The following is a 22482-nucleotide window of genomic DNA, read 5'->3' on the forward strand; positions in this document are numbered from 1 at the left end:
GAAAACACCAATTTTAAACACCTGGATAATTGTTACTATGATATCTCAACTAACCACCCTACCATCAACCATGCACCCACCTTCTGTAGTCACAATCCAATGTACAAGGTCCTGAGCTATAGTTTCCTTAATCTGATCCCATCTGCTTTGCTTCTTTTTAGAATTCTTCCCTGCTCTGGTCCTCTATAATTTATTCTCCTTATTTTTGAAGATGGTTACATATTTATATTGTTGCTCAAATTTCTAGGGATTTATTTCAGGAAGGGAAGTCTATAGTTTGTGCTCAGTTCTTCTTAAAACCCAAGCCACCACAGCTTTCCTAGGAATGCCAGAATTTCACCAAACTGAAGTGACCAGCACCTCAATAGGACTTGAAAATCTCATTTCAGAATTAGAACAGGGAACACTAATCAAAATTCATGATAATAATCTTAAGTCATTAAGAAAGATGTTTTAAATCTTATATTCTGCTGAGAAAAACAGGGAACTATGTAATACATCTTGGAAAGCATCCTATTTCTCTTTTTATTGGTGATATTTCCATCTTCCCTATTCCCATCAGCCAAAAATATACTCAAATTTCTGTATCCAAAAAAGACCTTATCTACTTTTTCCTCAGGTTTCTGTCCCCAGTTCTTTCCTTCCTGTCATCACCAGACTTCATAAGAGTTGCTGAAAGTTACTTCACAATTCTATCCCGAGCCCACTGGATGTTGGTTTCTGCTTCTACTGTCTTGCTGAAACTTGTCTTAAATGTCATTAAAAACGGCCCAGTTGCCAAAATCATCATCTTGCTTTTTGGTTTGTTTCATTCCATCTTTGTTTCCACTGATAATTCCTATCCAGTTAGGATTAGTAGCTTTTCCTCTTTGTGTTCACAACATGTCACAACCGTCTTGAGACTTTGAACAGCACGTGTGTCACACTCCTGTGTATACTTACCCAGCATTAACTCTTATTAGGTAAGTGACTTTTAGCCAGTGCCTTCACCTTTTAGTGCTTCACTTTCTCATCCCTAAATAGGATACAATTAGTTACTTTACTTCATAGGTTTTCATGAAGATTAAATGAGTTAACACATGTAAAGCAGTTAGCACAGCACTTGAATATAAGTTAATAGTAACAGTAGTAGCATACCTGATAACATTTAAGTCTTTCTACTATACTACTACCTCTCAGAGGAAAGAACTCTGTCTTTCTCAACTTTAGAGCCTTCAGATCATATAGCAAAGTGACTACATAGAGGATCAATGTAAAAGGAAGCCATGAAGACTTCTATTCAAGATGATCCTGCTCTGAGGATGTGCTGCAATCTCCCATCCTTTGAAATGTAGGTTCAACTGAATTAATCTGAGATTTGTATAAACATTATAAAGCCGTGGCTCTTGTTTTCCAGTTCTGGAGTGATACTGTTTTTAAAGAAGGGTGATAAAAGCAGAAATGTCTATCTTCATAACACTCTCCAAGTTTTAATGGGGCTGAAAAAGGTGGTCCAAAGCAATGTTCATTAAAAATTTCATTATCTAATCTCTTAGGTTTGTTTTGTTCTTCTACCTCAAATAAACTCTTAGGCATCCTCATTTGACATCATCACCTTGGTTGCCACTTCCTCTCTGCTCCTCTGACCACTGTCCAAGAAGTCTTATCACTGTACCACAAGATCCCTGGGAGTAGGAGGTTCCTCTTCTACTTTCACTGATTTTACGTTAAGAATAAACCAATGCATCTTTTTGTCCTTTTCTCTTCTTAGAGAGCAGGAGAAGAAGAAATAAGTGAATTTGCTTATTAATTTTTATCCTGCCAGGCTTAGAATAAGTATTTCTGAGCTATATTAGAGATTTCTAAAACATTTGCTTGTTTTCTACTCAAAACAACCACTTATGCAACATCCCTTTTTGCTGTACCAAGGATAAATTTCACTTACTAAGAATCTCAGGCCTAAATATTCTTCCTGAGAATCAGATTCACCATGCACCAATTACTCTATCTCCTGCCTGAGTTCCATGAGACAGAACTCTCACAGAACAAGTTAAGTTAAGCAACTTCACTACTCACACATAGGCAGCAGGGAACAATAGAAGCACAGGATTTATAGCAGGCTGATCCCCCAAGTCTCAAGAAAGTTTCCGAGGGTGGATGGAGTCTTGTCTGCAAACACCCCACACCTCACTGCAACTAAGGGACCCTGAAAACCCCATACCCTGGGTTTTATATCCTGGAGCAATTGCACTCACTGGGCTAAAGCATTGCAGGTCATTCTGTGCTGGGAGGGACAGAAATGAAGCCCAGCCAATTCCTCTTTATCTCAGAATGTTGCATTTCCAGCACATTCTGCAGTTATTCTTGAGAATTATAAGCAAGAAAAGGGAAAAAAAACTGGGTCACCAAGATCCATCCAGAGACCTGTCCTGCACTTCCTTGTCTACTTGAGATATTGTCACTTATGTCTCTAAAACAGAGCCTCTTAGAATATAAAGGCTTTTGACATTTATAAGACATTTTCTGGAAGTAAAACTGGCTTCTCAAAATTTGTCAAAAGTCAATACAAAACCTTCTGTGCCTGCTTTAGTGTGCTAGAATTGCCACATTTGCTGTACCAGGAAAAGGAACCTTCTAACTCATTATTTACCATTCTTGTTATGAAAACAGCAGAGAGCACACATGACAAAATAATTATTAGCAAAATATAAAGTAAACTAACATTGAATATTTCCACTCACCTGCCTGGATATGTGGTACTGTCTATATTTCCATGAAAGTCAATTATTGCTTAAAGGTTGAGGCTTATATGCAGACCTTAGAAACTGCATTATGGCTTTCCTCTTCCATCTGAACCTGTCTGTCTTCTTTCTTTTGGAAATTCCACACAGATTCGAGGGTATTTCTTAAGTATTACTTTATGAAATCAAATTAATAAACAATTTAGGAAAATCCTTTATGCAGCCATTTGTTCTTTATGTTTTCTTTGTCTGATTTTTAAAATAATATAATCTGCTTTGAAATTTTCATCAGGATGATGAAGATTATTTGATCCAAACACTGTTCTGAAAATGCAATTTCTAAGAAGCTTAAATAGCCCATTCATAATACAGAGGGAAAAAAACCACCTGAGCATGATGTTTCCTCTCCCTTTTGTGATCTTTCCTCAGTTCACAAGTATATACTGAAAAATTACTCTGTTCACAGAACTTGGACTTTGTTACTTTGAAACACTGGAAACTACTTATTTATTTATTTATTTATTTTTCTATTTTCAATCTAAAGCATATGATGACAAGGGAATAGTTCTGAAAGTTTGTCCTTTGAACTAAACATGAAGATATAACTGAATTTCTGTATCATTTTCCCAAGGGGGAAGAAAGCAGCTTTTACCGCAGTTAGTAAAAGAGGCCATTGGCAGGGTATACACTGTGTTTCTCTTGGAAATTAACTTTTCTTTTTCCATGTTTACACCCCAAAAATTGCTAGTCTGCCCTTCACCTTGGCTTACAAGTGCAGAAAAGATGAAGCTAATAATGCCCTGTGTTTGTTCAGCAGGGATGCTGTACATCCCTGTGTTTGGACGAACGGAGGCAAGATGGTGCACTTCCGGGTTCTTCTTCACCACCAGCTCTTCCCGCGCGCGCAAAATTGCAGCCAGCGCCCAGGGAGGGTGCAGACCAACCGGGCATGCGCCAGGTGACGTCAATCCAAAGAGACCAAGATTTACCTGGTCGCACCTGCGGAACGCCCCCCAACACGCCCGTGCCCCACCTATTGCCCTCCCACTCCTTAGAAAAGCTGCTCTCCGCCAGTGAGCCCCATGGCCTTCTCACAGCCCCACTCCTGTCGGGATGTCAGGACCGTGGGAACTCCGTCCCAGAGCCCCACCGGGGGACTCTGCCAGCCTCCTTTGCCAGAGGCCGACAGACTTCTCCCTACCCACCTTCTTTCCCTGAAGCTAGGTGACCAAAATAAACTTGCAGGTTTTGCTCCTACACTTGCCTACCCGCTGGTTCTTTTGTGCCCGCTCGGCTGGTCTTAGAAAAACAAATCATCCTGTACACTGTGTTCAGGAAAATGGTGCATCTCACAGACCAATGTCTTACTGCTGTGTCAACCAGGTCAGCTGAATGGGGATCTACATGTCTGTTTTTAAATTCTATTTAGTTCCCATACTGTCAAAAACATCTAGTTAAGTTGCCTAAATAGTAACTTAACTTTCAAGCATTGGAATCAGTTGCCATGGTAACAGATGTTCAAAAACAGGGACCTACAATTTTGTATTAAACTGTTTTTCTCCACTTCCCACAAGCTTCACGTTTATATGCTCTGCCCTCCTGGTGAGGGGTGGGGGAGTTGGGGGGAGTCAAAGCACAAGTAAAATTCAATCTTTTTTACCCCCTTTATATTGCAACCTTTTTAAAATTAAAAACGTCACATTGGACTAAAACTGTGGCCATAACAGGATGTTATTTCATATAAGACCTGAAAATATTGAACTAATGATCATCGTAACTGAGAAGGAGAGGAGAAAAAAAGCATTAGGCTCTTGTTGCTTGTCCTCCAACTGCACTTCAGATAAAATTAAAACTACACAGCTCCATTGACTGGTCATCTTGAAACAAAGAACAAAAGCTTAATCACATATCTAGACAGGGCAATTAAAGTCAAGACCACAGAAATCTAATTCTCCAAGCACATCCATGCATAATAACCACTTTTGGAAATGTAGTCTATACTGAAAAGACTCTGTGTCTGTATAGGATCTGAACTTTTTAATTATGAGACATTTCACATAAAGAAGACGTTGGGGGCAGGAACAAATCCAACAAACCAGAGAAGAACTTACCCTCTCCACAGACTCTGAAACTAGGAGGTTTCTACCTTTCTTTGTAGAAAAAAAAAAAAATAGTATTTTTCCAAGAATTCCCTGCAAGACTGCTCTCTGAAAAGGCATATGGTGAATCAGAACGAGTATGATGAGTTATAGGATAGGCAAAACTAGTTCAAATAGCAGCTCTGCTCTTACCCAGGGTGTGATGCTGGGCACCTTACTTACTTTCTCTGCACCTCATCCCCACTTTGAGATAAAAATATCTACCTGAAATGAATTTTCATTTAATAATCCAATGAGATCCCATATGGAAAACATCCAGCTCCCCTAGATCTTAGTAAATGTTCATTCATTTTTGTTCTGTCATCCCTATCATGAATCCTTGTGTTTAAAAGCAAGAAGTTCTGTCTCCCAGTTACTCTTGCAACTTGCCCGGTTTCTTGGATGGACCACAGGGGCCTATGTAACCACACCTTTGCTAGAATGCTATAAACTGCTCAAGGGCTCACACTCATGGTCTATCATTGAACCTCACCTAGTTGGGGAACTATACAGGTGACCACAGATTCTCTCACAATTTAGGAGAATTTGTCCCTTTTTACAGTCACAAACAGAAAGATTAGAATAACAGAATGACTTCTGGGTCAGTTCAGATCCTCTGAGAAGAAGACACCAAGATGGATTAAATACACACACACACACACACAAAAAAAACTTATTAGGGGAAACATCTGTGGGAGATGTGAGAAAAAACAAATCTGACCCTGAGAGAAGGAGAGAAGAAAGAAAGGAAGAAAGGGTGTATGGAAGCTTCCTAGACTGGCATGCAGTCTAAGAAAATATCTACAACTTGAGGGAGTCCTCAAGCTACAGTTGGCCATAAGAGAGATCCTGTGTTTCCCAGGAAGGGCTCATCTGAGTCTCTCTACCATACTCAGCCCCTGGCTGAGAGCAGCCCTTGAGAAGCAAGGCCTCACCACAGATCAAAAAGTGAATTATCACAGTCGCCACTGCTTTTTAATTAGTGATATTATTTCGATATTTGTTTCCAAATCTCATGTTTAAATATAATCCCAGTGCTGCAGGCGGGGTCTTGTAGGAGATGTTTAGATCATGGGAGTAAATCTCTCGTGAATGGCTAAGTGCCATCCCCTTTGTCATGAGTGTATCCACTGGAGACCTGGTTGTTTTAAGTGTGTGGCACCTCCCCCTGCTCTTGCTCCCACTCTCACCATGTGAGATGATTGCCCCCGCTTCACCTTCTGCCATGATTGTAAGCTTCCTGAGGCCTCACCAGAAGCAGATGCTGGCGCCATGCTTCCTGTACACTCTTCAGAACATGAGCCAATTAAGCCTTTTTTCTTAATAAATTGCCAACCTCAAATATTTATCCATAGAAATGCAAAAATGGCCTAACACAAATAGGTTGCAATTTTCTCCTGTTATAGATACAACTTTCAATGAAAACTTAGATATTTCAAAAAGGGACACTTAAATAAAGCCAAACTGCAAATTAACGAGGTCTTTATGTGAAGCATACTATGTAGACAGAGCTTCTATTGACATTGGCTTTGCTCTACCTGGAGCCCTTGCCACAGATGGGCTTTACTCATGGCTCAGCCATCATCCACTTCTGAGAACCCTTTTCCCCTGTCATTCTCCATACCTCTACTGCAAGACACCTGCCTCCTCAGCAACCTTGAAAGCTGCCCTCTACCCAGAGTCCCTTCCTTTACTGTACGCCTTTACTGCCATCCCCATCCTTCTGAAAAGTTCAGTACAAAGTGGCTTACCTCCAAGGCACAGGACTCATAAAGAGTATTAATTAAGGCTTGCTGTTATGATGGATAAATCCTAAAAGTTCAGTGGTTTTACACAATTGAAATTTATTTTTGTATATCCAACTATCCATGTGGCACATAGCAGGCAATCTTTATACAATGATTCACGGACCTTTGTTTGGTCAACCCCTAGGGACTGGTGGACATCCTCTTCCAAATATTGGACAGAACAAAAAAGAGAGAGAGAGCAAAGGAATTCCTGGGAAAGATTACTATGGGCCAGGTCGGCACATGGTAATTATCACTTCCACACATATTTGTTGAAAAGAACAAGTCGCATGGTCTCATCAAACTGCAAGAGACATTGGGAAATGCAGTCCAGCTGTGTGCACAGGAGCAAGAGTAAACGGATTTGGTCAGCACCTCACTCTCTCTGCCAAGAAGGGTCCAGTACTGAGGCCTGAGGGTGGAGTCTTGGACTCGCTCTCCAGTACTGTTTTCCTGTGCAATGGCTCCTGCAGTTTTGCCCTTTAAGGTTTCTGAAGTTGGCTTCAGAACCTAACCAGAAGAATGGGAGCTGCTTGAGGGCTCAGCTTTGGGCACTCAGTAAATGTTTTTGGATGGAGAATTTCTATGAGAAAATTTGTTGTGAGTTATAAACAACCTATTTATAAACAGACTTTAATAAGAAACTCCATCTGTAAGTTGGGAACTAAATATATATGTGTAAGCATAAATGCATATGTCATATTTTGCAAAATCTTGAGAGGGTGTAAATTTGGATACTGTGTAAGGCCATTGGTGACTGACTCCCATCCTCTAACAAGCTTCAGTTCTTGTTGTCAGGGAGGAGTGGGTCAGAGGCAAGTTAGGAAGTGACTGTCCATGATCATCTGGGATTTTCTCTGTGCAATCTATAGTCTGTTGTAGATTTATTGTAGAACAACTTAATACCATTCAGTTTATTCTCTATGTCTGTGGGCTTTATGACAGTACAGACTGGTTAAAAATACTGTCTTCTATTAACCTTCAATAAAGCAACACAATGCTTTATGAGAATAAAATTTTGGGGCCCTATTTATTGAATTATGGTGAAATTTTATTTTATAGTCTTACACATCTGCAAATATGTCATTTGAAACATATGCTTGAAGAGAATGCAAAAGACCACTGGCAGTCTAATCACTTAGCTCAGGCAACAAATTTTACTTTTTAAGCTACATCAGAGCTCCCTCTTACTTTTGAAGATGACAAAGAGCTTTTTTATAATCCCCTAACAACATAATCCTGCGTTACATTATCCATTTTAAAGAACAGACAATGTTATGGGCTTAGAAATTAAAGTCAGGAAATTTTAGGCCTGCTAAGAAGTTAAATAACACATTTCTGACAAGGAAAAAAAAATCCATAAATTATCTTCCAGACTCACTTTGCATTATAAAATATTTCCATAACACTTACAGACATGTGGACATAAATGATATTGTATTTGTGATGTCTACATTTATACTTATGGAACTGGAACAGAGGTGGCAGAGTGTGGTAGAAAGAGTACTGATACAGGAATCTACAGACTTGAATTCTTGACTCGCTTCTGAATTGATTAGCTGTGTGACCTGGAATGAGTCACCTAACTTCTCTGAGTGTTGGTTCCCTCCTTTGTAACACTGAGATTTGGATTAAATGATTTGGTGCACCTCAAGTATCCAATACATTCCATCAACCATTCGGAATCTCCATTTCTACAACTAGAATACTGGTCATAAAACTATCTACCCCTTTTTTATCCCAGGGTTATCTTAAGGATCTAAAGAAGAAAAATATTTAGAAAAGAGCTTTGTAAGTTACCTTCCTATTTCTCCACAGCCTCACTAACATCCGTTATTTCTTGACTTTTTATAATTGCCATTCTGACTGGCATAAGATGGTATCTCATGATGGCTTTGACCTGCATTTCTCTAATGATCAGTGATATTGAGCTTTTTTCATGTTTTTGTTGGCCATATAAATGTCTTCTTTTGAGAAGTGTCTGTTCATGTCTTTACCCACTTTTTAATGTTTTCTTTTCTTGTAAACTTAAGTTCCTTACAGATTCTCGATATTAGACCTTTGTCAGATGGATAGATTGTAAAAATTTTCTCCTATTCTGTAGGTTGTCTGTTCACTCTGATGATAGTTTCTACTACTGGGCAAAAGCTCTTCAGTTTAATTAGATCTCATTTGTCAATTTTTGCTTCTGTTGCAATTGCTTTTGATGTTTTCATCATGAAATCTTTGCCAGTGCCTATGTCCTGAATGGTATTGCCTAGATTTTCTTCTAGGGTTTTTATAGTTTTGGGTTTTACATTTAAGTCTTTAATCCATCTTGAGTTAATTTTTGTACAAGGTGTAAGGAAGGGGTCCAATTTCAGTTTTCTGCATATCCCTAGCCAGTTCTCCCAGCACCATTTATTAAATAGGGAATCTTTCCCTGTTGCTTGTTTTTGTCAGGTTTGTCAAAGATCAGAAGGCTGTTAATGTGCAGTCTTATTTCTGAGATCTCTATTCTGTAACATTGGTCTATGTGTCTGTTTTTGTGCCCATGCCATGCTGTTTTGGTTACTGTAGCCTTGTAGCATAGTTTGAAGTCAGGTAGCATGATGCCTCCAGCTTTGTTCTTTTTACTTTTTACTTTGTTCTTTTTACTTTACTCTTTTTACTTATGATTGTCTTGGCTATACGAGCTCTTTTTTGGTTCCATATGAATTTTAAAGTAGTTTTTCCTAATTCTGTGAAGAATATCAATGGTAGTTTAATGGGAAGATCATTGAATCTATAAATTACTTTGAGTAGTATGGCTATTTTCAAGACACTGATTCTTCCTATCCATGAGCATGGAATATTTTTCCATATGTTTGTGTCCTCCAATTTCCTTAAGCAGTGGTTTGTACTTCTCCTTGAAGAGGTCCTTCACGTCCCTTGTTAGCTGTATTCCTAAGTATTTTATTCTCTTTGTAGCAATTGTGAATGGGAGCTCATTCATGATTTGACTCTCTGCTTGTCAATTGTTGGTGTACAGGAATGCTTGTGATTTTTGGACATTGATTTTGTATCCTGACACTTTGCTGAAGTTGCTTATCAGTGTAAGAAGCTTTTGGGCTAAAATGATGGAGTTTTCTAGATATAGGATCATGTCATGTCATCTGCAATCAGAGACAGTTTGACTTCCTCTCTTCCTATTTGAACACTATTTCTTTCTTTCTCTTGCCCGATTGCCCTGGCCAGAACTTCCAATAGTATGTTGAATAAGAGTGGTGAGAGAGGGTATCCTTGTCTTGTGCCAGTTTTCAAAGGGAATGCTTCCAGCTTTTGCCCAATCAGTATGATATCGGCTGTAGGTTTGTCATAAATGGCTCTTATTTTGAGGTATGTTCCATCAATACCTAGTTTATTGAGCGTTTTTAACATGAAGGGATGTTGAATTTTATTGAAGGACTTTTCTGCATCTATTGAGATAATCATGTGGTTTTTGTCTTTAGTTCTGTTTACGTAATGAATTACATATATTGATTTATGCATGTTGAACCACCCTTGCATCCCGGGCATGAAGCCGACTAGATCATGGTGGATAAACTTTTTGATGTGCTGCTGGATTTGGTTTACCAGTATTTTATTGAGTATTTTCACATCAATGTTCATCAGGAATATTGACCTGAAGGTTTCTTTTTGTTGTTGTGTCTTTGACAGGTTTCGGTATCAGGATGATGCTGGCCTCATAAAATGACTTAGGAAGGGGTCCCTCCTTTTCCATTGTTCGGAATAGTTTCAGAATAAATGGTACCAGCTCCTCTGTACCTCTGGTAGAATTCAGCGGTAACTCCGTCTGGTCCTAGGCTTTTTTTTGTTTGGTAGGCTATTTATTACTGCATCGTGAGTAAAATTTTCTACATCCTCAAGCTCTTTTCTGAATATTCCCTTTGTCTTCTTACAGTAATGCAATATTTACCAAACCTTGGTGTGCATCAGAGTCTCCCAGAGGGTTTTGTAGTGGCAGCCTCTAAGATACTCCTTACTGATCCATCCTTCGCTCCTAAGATTCACACCCTGAGTAACACTTTCCCTTAAGTATGAGCTAGAAGTAATACCTCACTTCTAATGAATAAATTCAGCAAAAGTAATTGTTTATCACTTTTAACAATAGGTTATAAAAAGAAACAGACTTCTGTCTCTCCCTCACTCTCTCTCCCTCTCTCCATCTTCCTCTCTTCCTCTCTCTTATTGCAAAATAAACCATATGTTTTAAAATGTTACCCCATGTGGTACACTAATTGCATTTAGGGCTAGAGTCATTCACCTGTCTCTGCATCCATATCCCTTTGTTATATAACGTTGCAGCAACTCCCACTGGGAATCTAGGCTCAGCCATGTTACTTGCTTTGGCCAATGTGATGCTATCAAATGCAAACACAAGCATACACAAGCATAGGCTTCAAGGGGAGGCACTATTGGAGTTGTTCAGTCTTGCCTTCTGCCATTGTCATGAGAATATGCTCTAGCCAGAGCATATTCTGCCTGCTAGAGTTAGCCTGCTAGAGGGTGCAAGACAGAGTAGAGCCAAGTCACCCAGTCTTCCCAGACAAGGCCATCCTGGATCAGTCAACGGCCAACCGACACCCAGCCAAAATCAGCCCTGCTGTCTAGTGGACCCACGGCTGACCACAGACATGTGAGGGAGCCATGCTGAGAACCAGACCAAGGTAGCTGAACCTCTCAAACACCTGAGCAACACAAATATTTACCACTGTAAATTGTCTGTTACATATTGGATAATATTATGTAAAAAAGCATTCTCCTTCTCTGTGGATATCACTGATTGAGATCCCATGTATTTACCAGAATTTTATTTATAAAATTAAGATCTGCTATTTACTATAATTATAAAATATGCACATATTGACCTAATCATTACATAACCATTGTATATTACAACTTAGAATATCCTTCATTGTATTAATGGGGAGGATAGGGACTGGACAGAAAGGTATTTGCTCCAAAGACACTTGTTGAAAAACAGGAGATCGCTGCAAAATGATCTGATGGATATAAATTTTTGCACACAGTGCACTTTGGGACTGTTCTCATCTCCAAATACAATTAGAGGAAAGCACTGACCCCGTTCCAAGTCAAGCCTTGAGCCTGCAGAGTCCTGATGGTAGGAATGAGGGTCCTGTTCTCAGGACCTGCTGGAGGGTGGGACAAGTGGGTTGATGTCTGCTGTACTTCCTCTTGGGCCAATGCACTTCAGTAAATGGTATCTATTTTAAAAGCCCAAATATCAAGAGGACTTAAAAGGACTGGACTAGGATATCCTGAGACTCAAAGCATTAACAAGATCATGATGCCCATTGCCATATGTAATTTAAAAGATCTGCTTTTCAGTGACACAAAACCTCATGTATGCTGTGATCTAGTTATTCTAATTTGGGGAACTTTCTGACATTACTAAAAACCAAACTTCTTTGTATTTTAGTGAATTTCTATGTATCCATTTGGGGGGCGGGGGGGTTGTTTTCCTCTCTTCTTCACATATTTAGCCCTTCTGTGGGGTATTCTACCTATATGCAGATTAGAAAACAACCCAGGAAAGCTAGATTTTTTTTTTTCTACCTGGGTCTCTGACTGACCTAACCAGCTGCATCTATTTTGGAATGGAAACAATTTGTACCAATAACAAACTTTAATTAATAAATCCAAAATAGATAACATTTCATATACTGTGCTTTGGAAAACAACTTATTTCCGAATGTGAGTCATTCTAGGAACAAACTCTAATTGACAATGTAAATTCAGCCTATACAAATTTATGTTAAATACCATTACTTAATAAACTTTCTTAACCACCCTCCTGATTTTGAACCTGCTTTTAAATTTTAATTAGATGTAATGATCAGACAATTATAAAATGCTAACATTCAAAGAAGAATTGATGTATATCGTTTTCATCCTAATAATTGGGACCTGCCATTCTGGATTCCAAATGTAACCTGTGTATGGTTTCTGAGGACTCACTAGGTGTGTATCATCCAAAGACTCTAAATGTCATGCATGTAATAGTTACATTCATAGGATGGCTGTGTAATTTTATTAACCAGACTAGTAAGCTTCAAAATGCAAACTATAATACATGCGAGTTGTAGCCTGTAGCTGTTTCCAGAATCAGACTTTTAAAGTTAAAATTCTCCTTGTTTTAAATTCAGATCTCTTTTACTCTGGACTAAGAGGCAATCCTCCGCATTCCTGGTGTTTAACACGACGCAGCGACTTTAGAATTCTCTCCCATTTCAAGTGCCCACACAACTGCTATTGCTGCTTACAAAAGTTGTGCATAAGCCTGGATACAAAACAAACCCTATGGGAAAAAAAACTGGTGGATGAATTCACCCAAAGTGCAAATTACCTCAAGATTCAGTTTTCCCTTTTTGTGGAACTAACAAGTGAATCTTATGAGTTGGGACAAAAAAAAACCCACTGAAGTGAGCCTTTGAGAGACATTTGTGCTGGTGATGACAGCATTTTCATGGTAATTTGTTAATGTTCTTGCAAAGCAGGGGTAATTTACTCCAGTAAAATCTAGCTAATAGCCTTGTAGATTTGAGGCCTTCAACCAGGGACCACATGCAGGCTTTAGACGGCCTAGTGCCTGTAGGAGTGCATAACCACCAGGAGATCTCACAACTGACCTCCTGGCTGACTCCCTTTCTCAGCCCCATACCACCTTCACATCTCAGATCCAGTTCCCAGTATGGGACGTCCAATTGGTGTTAAAGGGAGCAGGGAGCTTGGGAAGGGGGGGGCAGAAGGCACAGGATTCATGAGTGTTAAACTCAAGAAGGCATGAACCTGCCAGCTCTCTTTTTTTGGAGGCAGGCATTAACACAAATAAAAGAAAATGATGTGTAAAAACATATATCAATATCATTCATTTTCTTTTCTGATTATAAAAATAATACACATTCATTACAGATTTTCAAAAACAGAAAGACCTCCAAACGGGGACAAAATCACCAATAATTGTATCTAGATATCTTGATGCAGTTCCTGCCAGTTTTTCTCCATGAAGACTTTAATTAATTTATGCAAATTTATTGTGTATGAATACTCTTTTAAGAAAATCTGATTTTTTGGCCACATAGTATCACTATTTGTATGCACTGTAAGTTATAAAATGTTTCTATTATTAGACAGTATAGGTGATTTCCATTATTGCATAACTATAAATAACATAGCAGTGAACATCCTTATACAGAAATCTTGGTCTCCCACTCTAATTAGGTTTTTAAAACAGATTCGCAGAAGGGATAAGTGGAATCAACGGGCATGGATGTTTCAACATATTTGATACATAAAATCAAGTCAAATTGCTCTGCAGAAAAGCCACAGCGATTAGACAGTGTGTTCGGCCACATGGTAAGAGAGGCCTTTATTAATGCACTTTCACCAACATTGAGTTTTTAATCTGTGCTAATTTGACAGGTAAAATGACAGATCGAAAGTCACATTTCCAGTTTATGTGTACAAAATGCATTACGTATAGCTTAGTTTGCTCATAAAATTAACATATTTGGGCCATTTGGAAAGCCATAAAATGAGCCACTGAATACTGAAAGTGACCTCAAAGAGCATGGAACATACTGAAGGTGAAATGGTTTGCCCAGGCCACTCTGTAGTAATGAACTCAGGACTAAAACCCAAGAATTCTTCTACTTCCCATCCCAGTGTTCCTAAACAGAAATTTTTAGTAAGATAGAACCTGCTTTAAAATGCGGAAAGAATGGAGAGGTGGAGGAGACTTTTAACTGTGGTTTGGTAAAGCTGTTTTCCCCACTAATTTTTCAACGATTTTACATGTCCCAGGCTGGTGCTCCTGACATCTGGCAGCTTTTTAACCTTACCTTTTGGAGGGGAAAAGTCAAGAAATACAAAGTTGTTTCAGAATTAACCAAACAAGTCTCATTAGGAAGCTCAGTCCATTCCAAAGATATCTCAAGAGACCATCTACAGTTAAACATAAATGACTTCTCATGGTCTCTCTCTATTTACCCGAGTTGTCTATGGTTCATTCATGGTGAGAATGTGAAGATATAAAGGCCACAACTAAAGATTTTGCTTGTTACCACCCTTTTAAAACTTCCTTTTTAATTTTTACATACAACTCTTAATTCTTCCCAATGAGAGAAAGGATCTTTGAAGGGGAGCCTTGAATCTGGACAGGTCTGTGACTGCTTTGACCAATAGAGTATAGAAGTGATGCCATGTGATTTGTGAGGATAGGTGATTAAAGGTAATGGATCTCCCTCCTTCTCTTTTGGGAACACTTGTTCTTGGAGATATTAGCCACCCTGTGAGAAGCACCAATACCCTGAGACCATTATACTATGAGGAAGTTCATACCACACAGAGAGGCCCTGAGCAGACGTGCTGATTTACAGTTCCAGCTGAACGCAGCCTTCGAATCACCCCAGCCCAGGTGCCAAACGTGTGAGTGAAGAAGCTTCCAGATCATTCCAGTCCCCAGCCATCTGAGTCAACCTCAGCCTTCGTGTCTGCCCAGTGAATGCCTCGGATATCATGGAGCAGAAGCAAGTCATCCTTACTGTGCTCTGTCTGAATTCCTGACTCACACAATTAATGAGCATAATAAAATGATTGTTGTTTTATACTACTGTGTTCTGGGGCATTTGAGGTGCAACAAAAAAGAGGTGAAATAGATCGTGTCTCACTAGATTGCTCTCCACTTTTTCCTTTCCTTACTCAACTTGTGGGCTACCAGTGTCCCCATCATTCTTCCCAGAATCTCTGTGGGTTGGATCATTGCATTCATAACAATATATAATATTAATGTGTTTCATGATTGCATTGAAAAAGAGACTTGAAAGTCACCTAGAACACATGAAAGGACCTAGAAATGGTTTTTCTGTTGGCATTAAAATGTCTGAGATGTTCTCTCTGCTCTTTATTTTTCCTCTACTTCCTATCCTTGTTCATAATTCCTACCCACATCTCTGATGTAAAGCATTTCCAGAAATTTCCCATACTTAACCTAAACAGCCAACAGCAGTCAATTTCATTTAAAATAACAAAATAAGCTATGTTAAGTTGTATGTTAAGCACTTTGCTCACATTGATTTAGCATCTTGATTGTATGAGGTAAGTCATATTAACCTATTCTGCTGAAGAGAAAACTGTGGTTTGGAGTTGTAAGGTAACACAGCCCCTAAATGGTGGAGCCAGGATTTGAACCCAGGGTCATAGGACCCCAAACCCAGATTTTAACATCTACACTGGTAGCTTACAATCTTTTGGTCTATATCCCATGGTAAGATATACATCTTACATCATGGCCAATAAATACCCACATGTATATAACTGAAATAAAAGTATCAGGAAACAAGAAACATCTTACTGTGTATATAGCACATTGACCTCTCTATTTTTCCAATCTATTTCTCTTTCTTAAAAATGTAGATAGTAACCCATGAAATTGATTGTATAACCTGCTGCAAATCAATCACAACACAGAGACTTTAAAAATTCACTTCACTACCTTCTCCCATTTGACTTAAAATCTGAGAGGTCATTACCTCAAAACTCTTTTCTTCTTATAAACTGAAGGTCACTACCTACAGGTTAAAAACAAAAAGTTGTAATATAACTCAATTTTTAAAATTAGAAACAAGCTTAAAATCTCTATTCACAAATTCTCTTTCTAATATGAGACTATTTAATAAAAAGCCTATCTGGTACATTTAGCAAACAATAAAACTGATACCTCAGTTATATTTTATATTCAGTTGTTGGACAGAACAACCGCTGCCACAGCCCTCACCAGGATCACAGCTCAGGACACTGCCTGCCCTCCTTGCTCCAGACGTTTGGACCATCAGCTGACCAGAGGATTGTGATATGGCAGAGCATGAGAAAATTAGCTGGACCAATCTCAGCACTTAGAATGACGGGAAAATAAGCCAAAGAATTGTGAGAGTAGAATTAAAAGTGCACAAGACAGCACTGGGGATGGAAACGCCATAGCAGTTACGGACAAACCACAGTGATGAAGAAACAGAAGAAGTCATGTGGAAGGGAAAAAAGAATGGAACATATATTCAGAGAGAAGCAGGGAGAGGCCCTGTACCCATGGGGAAGATGGAGTCAAAGAGAAGCTCGTCTCTTGCACGGCAGCAGTTTCTGGTGGCTTTTTGGTTCCAACTCCAGGGCACAAATACTCAAAATGAAGATATATCTTTCTTTCTGGAGGAGATTTGCAGGGCTTTTACTTCTGCATCATCCAAATATCCTTAATTAAAATGTATGCCCAAAATATTCTCATGTTATAAATTTTGGACGAAGGCAGGGTAACACAGACAGAGTCAGACAAGAGACAGAACTTCATAGAGGGTTTCTGCATGCTTTTGCCTTTTGGAATATTAGAAATAATAATTACAATGCCATTTCTTTGATTAATACAGCACTTTATAGTTGACAAAGAACCAATGACACATAATCATCTGTAAAATGGGAATGATAATTATAATAGTACCTGCCTCATATTTCTATTATGAAGGTGAAATGAGTCAACACATGTAATCCTTAAGATTAGTGCCTCCCATATAGTGGATGCTAAAGAAATAGGCTTCGATCCTATAATAATACTGTGACATGGGGAGGTATTGCAGAACCATTTGATAGGTGAAGAAACAGATAGTCAGAGAGACCCCAGGCCATGCTAAAAGTTACACAGCCAATAAGTGGCAACTACGGTCTTAAGGCTTCTCATCTATCCATTAACCCACAGATATTCATGGAGTGCCAGTCTCACTCTATACAGTGAATGTGACAGGGGCAATTTCTGCCCTACAAAACTTACAGTTCAAGGCTCTTTCCCAAGTTTTACCATGTTTCTATTGTATAGGCATCAGTTAGACAATTGTTACTTGTTTTATGCATTGCAAATGAGATTAAATTAGTCTAATAAAGAGCCACGAAACCACATGCATCTTCCAGTGTCTTGAAAATATAGAGTCGGTAGCAGTCTCCTGGGCTCACTCCCCATCCCTGTATTATAATTAATTCAATGGGGAATTGAGAATGCCATATTATAATTCTTTGGATAATTATCTTTCCCCATGCCTCAACCCAAGACTCTCAACTCCCTGAGGGCAGAAACTATCCTCTGAGTAGCACAGAGGATGTGCATAATAAATACTGGTGGCCGGGTGCGGTGGCTCAAGCCTGTAATCCCAGCACTTTGGGAGGCCGAGACGGGTGGATCACGAGGTCAGGAGATTGAGACCATTCTGGCTAGCACGGTGAAACCCCGTCTCTACTAAAAAAATACAAGAAAACTAGCCGGGCGTGGTGGCGGGCGCCTGTAGTCCCAGCTACTCAGGAGGCTGAGGCAGGAGAATGGCGTAAACCCGGGAGGCGGGGTTTGCAGTGAGCTGAGGTCCAGCCACTGCACTCCAGCCTGGGTGACAGAGTGAGACTCCATCGCAAAAAAATAAATAAATAAAAATAAATAAATACTGGTTAATTTTAAATGAATAAAAAGGATATCATATCTGTGCAGATGTCTTGATTTTTCTTAATACTCAGATTAGTCTTAGCTTTTAATGTCACTGAGAGGTTTTGATTCCTTGAGTTTTGAGGGGGTTTTGGTTCATTGTTTAGAGTACACCACCATCCACCACCCCATCCTGAAAAAAACCTGAAAAGGTGGTTTTTCAGCTTTAGAAGTGGAAACAGCTCAATGGGACCTGAAGTGGGCAGTCAGAAACTAAAATGGTTTCCACAACCACCACCAATAACACTTTCATGACTTTCCTAAGCCCTAAGCTCTAGGAAAGCAGGGACAAAAAAGCAAAGGAGTAAAGAGAAGAGAAAGTGAATGGGAAGAAAAGGTTGGAAAACAGCACCAGTCAGACAGGACAAAGCAGAATTAAAATTACCGAAAAGGAAAATTGTAGAGTGCCATTTGATCCCCTCTCCATTCCTACCAGATCAAGAAGAGAGTCTGGCTGACTGAACATATATATTCTTGATCCCTCTCTGTCTCTAATCTCTGTCTCTATCTCTATGTATGTCTGTATGTATGTATACGTGTGTGTGTGCGCGTGCGTGTGGGTGTGTGTATAAAATACATCAAGATTGATCAAGAATAATTCATCAAAAATCCATGTGGAATCCTTTGGAGTCTTTTATTAAAAGTAAATATTTTTCTAAAGAACTGTGATAAATTTGTAAATGTAAAATTAGTCATGCTCAAATAAATCTATCAATCAGAAACATAGTTCTAGCTTTTAAATCAAGTCACCACTTTTGATTAATTAAATCTTATCCAAAGTAGATTTTCCTTTATTATTAACGTATTTCATTCATATCAATTCAGAGTAGAGCAATTTTGAAATCAAAATAAATTTTTACCAAAGCCAGGGTTTACAAAATCAACAGTGCTACATGTTAATGGGTTCTGCCTTCATGAACTATGGGGGAAGGAAAGGTAGCTGGATTTTGAAACTTCATAAAATTGTAAACATCAAATATTGGGAATTAGGAGTAAATAGACAAAGGTTTAGAGACCCTCAAGATAAATTTTCCAAAGTTAGGCTTCTCTCCTGGTTAAGATAAGTCAAAGGATTCTCTGAAAAATACAGTAAATTTGAACTTTTGTGTGGCCTTTTTATTTGTATGACTGTGTTTTAGCAAGCACGCTGGAATGGCAAATGCTTCCTCATTGGTGAAACCATGTAGACTCAGAAAAAAGCCATCTTCCATTGAGAAGACAATTGTTTTCTATAGAGACAAAAAACAAATGCCCATGACCCAGGTCACCTCATCCCAGCAGGCTTTTGCTGCAGCTTCCTCTGAGCAAACACAACAAAGTACGGAGCAGTCAATCCTGCTGCCCCACACTGGGCCGCTGCAGTTGTGCTCTGCTATTTACCCTTCCTATTAATCTGTCAATGTTCTAGTCAAACATGCAAAACAATATGGTGGGCACATAGTTTGATTGGTCATTGCTAAGTAACTTAGACCAAAGATGAAGAAATGGAACTTCCAACCAACAAAATGTGAGGCCCAATTTGATTGTTAGAAAATGTTCAACAATACCAGTGCATGACAATTTTCTCAGGGTGGCTGTGATTTAGCATCTCTCTCACCGAAAAAGAGTGGTCCCAATAAATGACATTCAGTTCCAGAATCTAAATTCAGGTCATGTTGCTGTTCCTATCGTTGTGGCATAGAACTGTCTGGGCATTTTGCAAAGGAAGATGTTCATTAGAAGATGTCATCATTCCATAGTGAAGAGACCGTTGAGGAATTTGGTTTGGTACACAGGTTGAGTCCCTGGCTAACAAAATATTTTTTGAGCTTAAAAACAAGAGTCCTTGATTCAACACTTCCTGGATGCTGAAAAGTGCAACTCCGTATTTCCAAAAGAGAATCTGAATTATCAAACATTTTGAGCAAATTTAATAGCTCATATTCTTATTTCACTTTCCTCCCTTTCTGCTAGGCCAGATGAAGCCTCAGAATCCTTCTCAACACAAAGCTGTAGATAGCCACTTGTATTCTCCTGGAATTAACATGAAAGATGGGGCCTGTTTGTCATTCCAGCCCTAGACTGGAACATATTCAAGTACAAGATGTACAGATGAGCAACAACTGTCCAAGAAACACCTTTTTAGAAATACAGAGCGTGCATTTTCTTGCTGTGTGCTTTCAGAAAGCAGGAAGAATGGAAAGAGTAAGTGGCTAGGGTGTCAGAGCATACAGCAAAGTTAAAGAAAATATAGACAATGAAAGTAGGCTGATGTGGGACAAAATCCCCCCCATTCACTAGCTATTTACAAGGTATTTGTCCTGTGGAAAATAACAGCTCTGAGACATGTTTGTTCATATATAAAATGGAGAAAATGAGACCACGTACTACATAAGTCAGGACATCTGACTCCTATCCCTGATCCATTTCCTCTAATTCGCCACAAACCACAAGCAGTTTCAGGCTATATCCTTGCCATTTTTGGACCCGAGAGGAAAGGAAACTCTCTCTTCCCATAATGAGTCCAAAAACTGAGAGGAAGAACTCTGGCTTGATATGGATTACATGTTAACTATTGGATTCCCACTAAAGGATTCTGACTGGTCCAGACTGGTTCCTATATCCATCTTGATAGCCAAGAGGCCAAAGGATTGTGCTTGGGCTGTTCCCAAAACCACTTGCAGGGAATGGAGAGAAGCAGTTTCCTAAAAGAAGTGTTGGGTAAGGGGGATAGTTTTCTTGGGCGGACAAAAGAGTAAATGTGTACTTTATGACCTCATGGAGTGAGAAGATTAAATAATGAAAAGAACCTACTAATGGCACATAGCAAGCAGTCCATAAATGCTAGCAAAGATGATGCTAATTGTCTTCATCACTATTATTATCAATCCCTACTGCAAAAGAATAAAATCAATAGTAGGGTATTTATAGAAAGATACTTAATATATCACATTGAGTATTACTTACTGATGTCAGTTGTAAATCTGGCTACTCAAATAGCACTCTCAGTGAAATAACAAAGTACAATGGTCATAGATTTCATACTTCAATTTGAATTCAACTCATAATTCAAATTATAGAAATTCCACTGTGATCCAGCTTACTGAAAAAAATGTGATGTTAAGGGATGAAATTTAAAAATTGATTCATTCATGCATCATAGCTCCTATGTACCAGAAACAGCTAGACCCTGAGTAACACAGGGGAACAAAGTTGACCAAGTTTCTACCCTAAGGGAGCTTACTTTTCAGAAGGGGAGCCACAGAAGAGTGAATAATATAATCCAATATAATGGTTGAAGAGGGAGGCAGAAGAGGAGGTTGGAATGACGTGATGTGAGGAAGACTAAACCCTCTGTTACTTGTTTTGAAGATGGAGTAAAAGCAACAGGAGTCAAGGAATTCAGACAGCCTTCAGAAGCTGGAAAGGGAAGGAAACAATCTCCTCTAAAGTCTGTAGAAAAGAATGAAGCCTTGCCAACACCTAGATTTCAACCCAGTGAGACCTGTATCATACTTCTGAACCTACAGAACTAAGTGGAAGATAATAACTTTGTACTGTTTTAAGCCGCTAAGTTGGTGGTAATTTGTTACAGCAGCAACAGAGAACTAATACAGAATCATTCTTACCATTATGAGAGCATTTGTAGTTTTTTATATGTCAGTAAAAAGTTTGTCTTCAGTTAAAAGCCCGGGCTTGTGCAACTTCTTAGGAACAATACCAGTAGCTTTAAAGTGAGCACATGTGCCTCAATCCTAATGGTGTGGGGTTACCTTAGTAAGATAAGAAATAAATAATAGCAAAGACAACACATTTCTAAGTTTTCCTAGCATAAATGTAATGTGTCCCTAATACAGAGAAAAAAATAATTTATGAAGGTATTTAAAATTATACTGTAATTTACAATGATGTGAGTATGGATAAATATGGAAACTAAGAGGATTATCTAAAATACAACATCAATGACACTGAATCAAGAATCAAAATTAGTGGCTGAAATGGAGCAAACCTATTAACCTAAAAGAAAAACAAGAAAATGTAGTATCTCTTATTCATTACCTGCATCCTGTTTGCAAAAGGTCTGATAGTTAGCAAGAATTCTTCTTCCCTTTGCTTCATACATATCACTGTAGACACTAATTTGACAAATTCAACTTCCTATAAACAAAGAATGGAGAAAGAAGAGCAGGTTTACAATGATGCAATGATAATAATAGAGAAAAAAAATGACATCTTTAAGAGACAGAATCATCCTATCCATGAACATAGTATTTCTTGCCAATGACTTTCAATAATTTTTTATTTTA

General features: G+C 38.8%; 1 protein-coding gene across 2 annotated transcripts in view; it reads right to left on the minus strand.

Moving 5' to 3' along the window:
• The window catches only part of LOC105506804 (chromosome unknown open reading frame, human C12orf42), a 163220-nt gene extending 140885 nt beyond the window's left edge, over positions 1-22335 (minus strand). The window contains exon 1 of one of the 2 annotated variants that reach the window (XR_001000992.1): positions 22235-22335. Coding sequence is in view for 1 of the 2 variants with exons in the window: in XM_011935088.1 (XP_011790478.1) it covers positions 22235-22294 (60 nt within the window). In the remaining variant the exon portion in view is untranslated. The remainder of the gene's footprint in view (positions 1-22234) is intronic. The other variant, XM_011935088.1, reaches the window with a different exon arrangement.
• Positions 22336-22482: the final 147 nt, after the last annotated feature.

This window comes from Colobus angolensis, unplaced genomic scaffold (assembly GCF_000951035.1).
Source record: "Colobus angolensis palliatus isolate OR3802 unplaced genomic scaffold, Cang.pa_1.0 Scaffold10, whole genome shotgun sequence".
Classification (NCBI taxonomy): domain Eukaryota; kingdom Metazoa; phylum Chordata; class Mammalia; order Primates; family Cercopithecidae; genus Colobus; species Colobus angolensis.